Below are 9,861 nucleotides of genomic sequence, written 5' to 3'. Positions count from 1 at the left end.
TTTTTCGGAAAAGTGCTAAAATCAGTTTTATTCAATTTTATATAATTACTATTTAATGTAAGTTGGTGAAATATTTATGGCAAAATGTTTAATTTAGCTTTATATTTATTAGAGAAATTTAATTTAATATATTTTTAACTTTTTATTTAATTTAGTTTAAAAGTTTTAGTTTAAGTTTAATTTAGCCTCAAAATTAAAATTTATAAACTAAATTTATTGATTTTTTTATTTAAATAAAAAAATAAAAAGTTCAATTTTTTAATTTTGAGAATAAATTCTTTGATTTCTTGATTTAAATTAAAAAATGAAGAAACTTAATTTCTTGATTTTCTTGAATTTTAGGTTAAATTGAGTTTAAATTAAAATTTTTTAATTAAATTAGATAAAAAATTAAAAATAATTAAATTAAATTTTCGCAATAAATACAGAATATAATTGAGCTTTAAACCAGATATTTATATCAATGTATATATTTATGTAAGATTATTTAAAAAATGCATAGATTTAAATATAAATATTTGATTTAATAATAATTATTAAATTCATTCCATCTCTTAATAGATCAATAATGATCTTCTGATTTGGACACTCCTTCTCCCACTTTCAAACTAATATCCCAAATTGTTCATACCCAACTATCCATCCAAGTATTTTTTTTTTAATAAGTTAGTCAACTTTATTAATAAAATATTCAGAAAAAAATTTAGTATACATCATTCAGTTAAGAGGATTATTAGATATCTCCAATACACTAACCTAAAACAAAACATGTTAAATAAAAAAATTTAAAGAGAACTCAGTATAAAAATAGACAAACGAAAAAAAAAAAAAAAGGAAAGCAATGAAGGAGGTTACAAAACAGAGCCTTGGATAACACTCTCCATCCAAATTCAGCAGCTGCAACATGCTTTTCAATCCTTTTCTTGCAAGAGGTAAATAATTTTATTCGTGGGTTCACAAGATCGGCAACAAAAAATATATTAGAGTCTGCTTTTAATAATTTCTTTGGAATTTTTAGTGTTGCCTTTTCTTCTACTAAAGTTAAATTCTTTCAAAAAAAAAAAGGTTAAAATTTTCATCATAATTGAGCTTTAGATTTAATAATATTGAGTGGTGTTTTAGAGTGTATAATTTAGAATTTAAATTTTAATTAAAGTTAAATAAAGAAAAGTCAATTCCTTGCTAACATCAAGCTTTGAATTTATTGTCTTTACTCGTGAGATTTTTCAACAAGCCTAACCCAAAAAAAAATGTGAAGGACAAATAATATTCTCATATTATTAAAGGATAGAATTGCTATTTTAAAAATTATTTCAACAATAGTATTGAATTAAAGTTAATTAATTAGAAGCGTTTTATTTATTTTTTATATTTTGATATAATGTATCAATTATTTTAATTGTATAAATTTAATTTAATTTAATTAACTAAAAGTATATAACTCATTTAGTACATTCAGATTCAAGTGTCTCTTAATCCCTTTAAAAAAAAAAAAATTGTGGTTGGCACTATTTCAAGTCTAAAAGGCAAGGCATGGTGGCTGTATTTCCATGAAGAACAAATGCTAAATAGTATTAAATTTGAGGAAAGCAATTAATCTCACATGTAATTAATGACATTGATTCCATCAGTTCAACCACTTGAGTGGACCATAGAATATTTTTTATTTATTATTATTATTCCATTTCCAGGATCTCAGCAATATTCTGAGAGGCACAAAAGAAAAAGAAACCGACACCATTCATCACATAATAATTATATAATATGATTCAATGTGCTTGGGGCCATAAAAATAAAATATTTAGGTACATATACTTAATAGTTTCGCCCATCATCATTTACCAACATGGGAATTCTCCTTCTTTCCCTTTCTCATCCCATGATGAATTTAATTTTATTTATTTAATTTTATATTATTTTTCTAAGGAGCAAAATGCAAAGCAATATCATTCACATTTTACAACCTAACATATAATGATATCCACGTTCCAAAAATATGGCCCAATTTAATGGGAAATGTCAGTTATGCTTTACTATGTGCATCACTCATCATATTTATTCAATATTTAAATTTTAAATAGAAATAAAAAACATGGTCTAAATATAAACATTTTACCTTCATTTATTTCATAGAAAATAATTTAAAAATAAAAAATATTTTTAAAAAAATATAAAATAATATTTTTTATAAAATAAATAGAGCTTAATATATATTTATTTAATTCATTAAAAATAGACACTAATAATGAATACAGAGATACAATATGATTAAAGAAATTGACGATGGAAAGCAGAAAAGCAATGTTACAATTTCAGGAGATTTTCAATAAATAATTAATGATTGTTAATAACTAATAATAATTAATAAATTAAATAAATCCTCAAATTCGTCCAATAATTTGCGAAATATATATTTGAAGGTATTGACTTTTTTTTTCCTTTTAAAAATTTGAAGATATTAACTCAATAATTAGATTAAAGTACTTCATTATTATATAGTTGATTTTGCTTGCATAATTTTTATTTGAAACGCATTAAAGAAAGAGAGCAATTGTGAATGTGATATACTAATTTAATGGTCCATTAAATCCTTAAGTCAATGGCTGCCTTTATAGGAACATTTAATGAATGATATATATATACATTTTCGTCTTTTTTGGCATTGAAATTTTTAAAACATATATATATATATTTTTTAAAATATTATTAACAGAAGCAGTTTATAGAAAACAATTTTATCATTTTAAAATTTTTATTATTAAAATATATAAAAATTAATTTTAAATATTTTTAATTAATATATTTGAAAAATATTTTTTTAATAACAATTTTAATTATAATAATAAATAAATAGACTTAAAATTAAAGAAATTGATACGAGTAGTAAAAGACTATGTATCTATTTAGTGTTGTATTTGAAGGTTTAAAATTATTTTTCTAAATGAAAATATTATTTTAAATATTATTGAAAAATCAATTTGAAATGTTATTGAAAAAAGTAAAAAAAATATATAATTTATTTATTTTAATATTTTTATAATTAAAATTTCTTAATTTTAATTTTAATTTATTTTTTAATATTTTATAATTAATATATTTAAAAAATTAATTTTTTTAATAATAATATTAAATAATTTTTATATATTTTTTAAATAAAATCATGTGTTTAATCTTTATAAATAGAAAAAACACACTAAAAAGGCTTTATCTCACATAATATTCAATGAGAGTAAATTCAATTTAATAAATTGAGAGGTATTTGTGATTTATTAAAGAATAATAATAAATAGACTTTGAAGTGAAGCAACATGTCAGCAAGTGGTAATTATGACGGCGCAGGGTGAACTCAAGTAGTCGCGTGCAGCGTTCAAAGACGAAGTCGTGAAGAAATTGATTGGGATATGGCATTTTTCAATCATTGTTACACCTGTTCCACCTGAACCATTTCCACTATTCTGCACTGGTAATAATTTTCAAATTAATTAAAAGTATATATATATATATATATATATATATATATATATATAATGTCATATGTAAATTAACTTGAATTTTTTTTAATTTAATGAATAATTCAAATTAATTGCAATCTGAAATTATCATCATTCAACTTTATTCCAATAAAAAAAATACAAACTAAATAAGGACACTAATTTTTTTTTATGTTTTTAGAATATTATTTTAATAATAAAAAATGAAAATACAAAGTAATTAGTTAGTAATTGTATAAATCATCATAAAAAAAAGGTTTTGAATAAAGTCTTAATCTTTTGTTCTCAACCAATGTTTGATTATGAATAACTCATTGCTAACTATCAGTCATTCATAACTAATTGCAAATACTAAATCTAACAAACTATTAATCACTCAGTTTCAAATGATTTTTATGATAAAATTCAATTTAATTTTATTAATAAAATAATTCAATTCAAATAATTTTATAAAAAATTCATATATTTTGAATTTAAAATAATAAAATTTATTTAAATTTAATAAAGTTTTTTGTAAAAGATCATTAAATGAATTGATGATGAAGGTTTTAACTATAATAATTATAAAGGTGCAAGTTTAATAATTTTTTTTTTCTTTCTTAACACTTTTGTCATTTATGGTTTTTATATTTTGATCAGTTATGGGTCAGGGTCCAGGCCCATGTCTTGCACCTTATGTGGCTTCCATTCTAAAGCTTTATTTGCCAATCTCTTTTGAATCTCCTCCTAGCTTTATTTTTAAAATAATTGTAAAAAATTATATAATTTTATGATTTTAAAATAATTATAATTTCAAATAAAATAACTAAATATTATTTTTTAAGTGGCTTGAATATTATATATGTCTTCATGCATCCGAATTGTGATTCTACCTGAAAATTTTGCGTCACAACCCAATTGAAATAAAAAGTGAGTGCGAGGGCAATGCCCCTTACAGTAAGCCAATATAAATATTGTACTTCCTACCATTTGCGATAGATCAATGAGATATTCGAGAAATCAATTGGGTTAAAGTTTAAGAATTTTGAACGATTATATATTTTTTTTTTTTCATTCTACCTGTGATTATTGTATAAATATTATGTTATTCTTTTTTTTATATTGCATAATTATATGATGACGTGTCCCCTGTAACAAATTCATTGCACAATAATTTAACTTTTTTTTTTCTAAAGATAGAGAGTAATTCATTAATATAAAAGGTTTCAATGTCTGATACATATCAGTACAAGAAATAAAGGCTTACAAAAAAGATCCCTATCTACACACTAGCCGGTCCACAAGAATTAAACCCATACATTTATCTGGATCCCAAAACCCGAAAGCAACACAACTCTTACATACCTACAGTCAAAGCAAAGAAGGAATAATCCATTGACACCGCAATCAGATGGTGGCCAAAGTTGAAAAAGAAACAATAGAAACACACGAGGAGAGGCTTCCATTAGAATAAAAGGAAACCTAGTGAGTTGCATCAAACCCTCTTCCTCACAACAAATCTCAACTCAAACATAGATAGAGCCCAAGTTCAGTGATTCAAACAGGATATGCAAAGCACCGACCAGAAGAACACGACAATCAATAAGCATTAGACATAACTCTTTTAGGCTCTCTCAATCTCCTATATCCAGTTAAGAGACCCAATGCTCACAAATTAGATGTGGCATTGTTGGTGTCTCCAAGAGGTACCTAACCACACAAAACCCAAAGATTGTAAACGCAGATAAATAGCCACAATAAACAGAGCTTCATCCCTTGCTGAAACATTAAGATAAAGGGAGAAGCACATGCAGGTCCTTGGCACTCTTCTATTTGAGAACAGCCTGCAACCAAAAGAACACCCAAACAGACTATTTACACCCCGCCTGAAGGTGGGGAAGGAGATACCCATTCTCTAAGTCAGGGGAAGGAAGGCCAGCCGCTGCCCAAGATGGCCAAATACGACCACTTAAACGGCAGAAGAAGACTTAAGCTTCTGAAAAAAGAAAAAACTTTGGAGAGAAAAGTTCTCTCTAAACCTGGATAGAGGGCCAATAATTCAAGAAGTTACTTAGATATGATGGGAGAATGCACATACAAAGTCCACATCTTTTGGTGCCACACATGTTGATAAATAATTCTATTTCAACTCCAATATAGCATTAAAAAGGAAATTTAATTTCACTAGACTGCTTAAACTTTCACATTTTCTTTTGTTGTTAAAGTATCTAAGTATACAATTATATAACTATATAACTATCAAGAAAAAAAAATTAAAAAATAAAAACTTTATCGCTTAGTGCAAATACTTGATGGGGTTAATCTGAACGAGCCAATATTGAATCCAATCATACGAATTTTTAAATTACCCTTAATTTTATGGGTGATTTCAAATTGAATGTGGGTATAGACTAGTTGAATTAAATAGTGTCTCTTGAAGTGTGATCCATTGCACTTAGTGCAACTTATTTTCATGAATGAGAATTATTCTTCAGTATCAAAAGCAAAACAATAAAAAGCAGGAATAATTTAGTTGCGTTGATACAGGGAAGGAATAAAATCTTGATTGCCTTCTCTAAATGCTTTATAATGATTTCTTTTCAACCAAATTTCTTTTATGGTAATGCAGATTTCTAAGTTACTTTATCAAGTCCATTCACACATGATGCTTCACTGATCCCTTCTTGGACATCTCCACTGAGCTATCATCTTCACGAACTTTGTATTTGTACCACTTAGCACATAGCAGAAAATATGCCAAGTTCAATACCCCCAAAACACCAATTACATAATAGAAATAGTCCAATTTCGCCTTGTTAAGATCCTCAGATAGCCAATCTCCAGATTTAGTTGATGAAGTAACCTTGTGGACTGTGGAAACAAGAAAACCACTGAGAAAATTTGCCAATGCGAGACCAGCAAAGAAGGAAGATCCTGCAATACTCCTCATGTTTTCTGGGAATTGTTTGTAGTAAAATTCAATCTGGGAAACATAATTAAAGCCCTCAGAAAGTCCAGCAAGTGCAAGTTGAGGTACTAGCCACATCCAAGACATTGATGATACAGCACCTCCTTTGGGTGATATGCCTAGAGTTGGCTTAGTATGAGCAATATGTCTTCTATGTCCCTCGACCAAACCGGAAACAAACATACAAAGAACTGAGAGTAAGATTCCAATTCCCATTCTCTGGAGAAGTGTGAATCCACCTTCTTTGCCAGTAAGTCTTTGAAGAAACGGAACCAGGATTCGGTCATAAATGGGAATCCAAATAGTGAGGGCAAGCATAGTGAAGATAATAAATGTGGCAGCAGGTACTTCAAAACTGCCAGTACCTAGACGTCTGTCAAGTTGCAGTGCTTGGAGAACTGCATAGGTCTGTTGTTGGATTAAGGGAACATGGTAGATTATGGCTGATGCCCATATTGGAATTATTCTGATCAAACATTTCACTTCTTCAACTTGCTGGATACTGCATAGTCTCCAAGGTTTGGCAGATGAGCCATCCAAGTTTATTTGGTCCTTTTCTGTAACGATTGCTGCCTTGTCAAGGAACCTGAAGATGCCAATGCCATGATCAGTAAGCGTAAATACAAGGTTGTTGCCAATTCATTAAGAGATTAACATGGCAGAAATTGGGGATAATGATAATCTAACCTGAACTGATTTGTGTGAGGGAGCTTGGAGTTGATAGATTTGGCAGGAATATAGTTGAAAAGGGAAAAAGCAGGGTTCTGAGGAAGCTTTAGCCCTCGTTTTTTTACAGCAACAACAAGAACTTGAGCCACACTAGTCATGGGGCTGCCTTCAGGTTCAACAATAACATAAATTCTTGTTCCCAAGAAGAAGACAGCAGAAGAAAGGAACATGAGAAAAGCAGGAATGGCCAACCCAATAGCCCAGCTAACGTCAGATTGAACATAGACAATGCCAGTTACTGAAACCATGACAGCGAAGGTATATGTGAAGTAGTACCAATTGAAGAAGCTACTCATACCCCTCTTGCCTGATTCAGTGTTGGGATTGAATTGCTCTGCACCAAAGGCAAGATTGCAAGGTCGGATTCCACCAGCTCCAATTGCTATCAGTCCAAATCCACACAGAAGAAAGGCAAATTGCCAAATTGTTGGACCTACACATTGGCTGTTATCTTTTCCTACACACTTTGGAGGATGCAGGTTGGTTATTGCTGCTGTCAAAGCTAGTGCTGACATTCCCTGCACACACACCATAAATTAAAATCAAAAAATGAAAAAATAATACATACATATATATATATATATATATATATATATATATATATAAATAAATAAATAAATTCCATAGTCAATAAGCAGTTTGGAAAATTCTTTCTTCTTCGAGAAGAATCAAAGAAAACAAGAGACAGGTTGCCCATCTTCTGCCAAACTGGGGGTCCTATTAATTGTTACACTACTATTTTTGACTTGGAGTGTTGCTTCCGTTTTAACTTTTTTTACGAGAAGATTTTAATTTAAATACAATTATCTATACTCATATACATATCTATCATACTATACATTTATATATATATATATATATTGTAAAGCTAAACTTTAGAGAAAGGTATTCATCGTGAGGATACTTTATAATATTTTTTTATTAAAATTAAAATTCAAGAATTTATAATTTTAAAAATGTTATAAATTAATATAATATTTATTTTCTTATAAAGTGATACTTAAATTTAATTTTTTTTAAGTTTATAAAAATAAATTTCAATAAAATAATTTATTACTCATTATAAATCAATAAATACATTAAATATAACCCTTTAATTTCTCGCCATATATTTCATCTTATAATCTAATTTCTTAAACTCATATGCCACTTAATATTTAAAATTAATAATAATAATAGTAATTATTATTATTATTATTATTATTATTGTTAATTTCATTATTGTCAAACTGAATCATATCTCTTTTGACTTTTTTTTTTATTTCTTTTATTTCAATAATCAATAATGATAGATATTTTTTAAGTCTCCTATATATAATTCATTGTTCTCATGGAATCTACCATGAATTACGGCCAAAACATGTTACTTCGACTCAAGTTAAGAATTTAAAATTTAATTGAAGTTAGATATTCAATTATCAAGTTATTATATTATGATTATTTGTCTAATCGAGTTCAAATATACACTATATTCAAGACATTTTTTTTTATATATAAATCATGATTATTACCAATTTAATTAGTTGGGGAAAAGAAATTATATACTTAATAAAATAGAAATTGAATTATAAAATTTGAAATAATTGCAATCATGTGCTAATAAAATTAATTAATTAATTAGAAAACCCCAAAAAATTCTAACAACTTTCTTCAAAACAAAATTAGATATATATTTAATTATATGGATTAATACTATCTTTTAGCAAACAATAAAGAAGAAATCAAGAAGAAAAGAAGATAAAACTCTGTAAGATGAGAAAAGTAGAAAAGTACCAGAAATGAGGTAACAGAAGCAAAACCCAGAGTCTTGTAACGTCCAAAGTAAGTATCACAGAGGAAAGCTCCAAGTAAAGGAGCCAAGTTAGTGGCGCCATTGAAGACGTTAACAACAGTAGTAGCAGTCACACTCTTGAGGTTAAAAACTGTGTTCAGATACACCACAAGGTTTGTTGAAGATCCAACGGTTCCAAGCTTCTCAAATGTCTCATTTCCTGCAATATTATAACATGCCAATCAATATTCTGAACACTGCACATATGGGAACTCGAATAACAACAACAACTAGAAGTTTATTTATATATATATATATATATATTAACTTACCAATGATAAAGGGCATGGCTTTGATTCCTCTGTAGTTGATGACTGGTTCTTCATCATTTCCATTACCCTTTTGCTGATCATGATCATGAATATGAGCACGATCGTTTCTGTTCTCCATGGATTTCTTTAATTTCCAAAGGAGAGAGTAGAGAAGGATATGTATTGTGTTGAGTGTTGACGATTTCTCTATGGCGTTAACGTCTTTTATACAGACAAGATGCCGACCTTACTATTTTTACTTTTCGCTACAATAAGAAAAAGAAACCTCGAATCTTTTTTTTTTTTTTTTTAATTGAGAGTTACACTTGTTATCACAATTTTAATAATACAGAATTTATGAAATGTTTAATTTAATATTATTAAACTATTTTTAAATTTTTATTAAAATTAAATAATAATAATAATAATAACTGGTTTGGCTTTTCAACTGGACCGAAAGTAGTTCTGGTCATCGGTTCAGCGAATGAGACCGGTTAAGGGACCTCTTCTGAGGTTCTGAATTGAAAATGAAATAGAAACAGTGGTTAAAATCATCAATTTTCATTCAGATCAAATCATTTAAAAAAAAAAAAATTGACTGTTTTAGAGAGT

The 9,861-nt window shown here is 27.5% G+C and overlaps 1 protein-coding gene across 1 annotated transcript; it reads right to left on the bottom strand.

The window, feature by feature from the left end:
• Positions 1-6,012: 6,012 nt before the first annotated feature.
• LOC110643091 (protein NRT1/ PTR FAMILY 2.9) lies at positions 6,013-9,542 on the bottom strand. The gene is made up of 4 exons (XM_058140913.1): positions 9,271-9,542; positions 8,941-9,158; positions 7,126-7,685; positions 6,013-7,024 (listed from the first exon to the last, which is right to left on the bottom strand). Exons 1-4 carry the CDS (start codon positions 9,386-9,388, stop codon positions 6,127-6,129), a joined length of 1,794 nt encoding a protein of 597 aa, XP_057996896.1. The 5' UTR covers positions 9,389-9,542; the 3' UTR covers positions 6,013-6,126.
• Between the last annotated feature and the right edge of the window lie 319 nt (positions 9,543-9,861).

This window comes from Hevea brasiliensis, chromosome 18 (genome assembly GCF_030052815.1).
Source record: "Hevea brasiliensis isolate MT/VB/25A 57/8 chromosome 18, ASM3005281v1, whole genome shotgun sequence".
NCBI lineage: Eukaryota > Viridiplantae > Streptophyta > Magnoliopsida > Malpighiales > Euphorbiaceae > Hevea > Hevea brasiliensis.
Note: the sequence above shows the minus strand (reverse complement) of the source record. Positions and strands in the feature narration are given on the sequence as shown.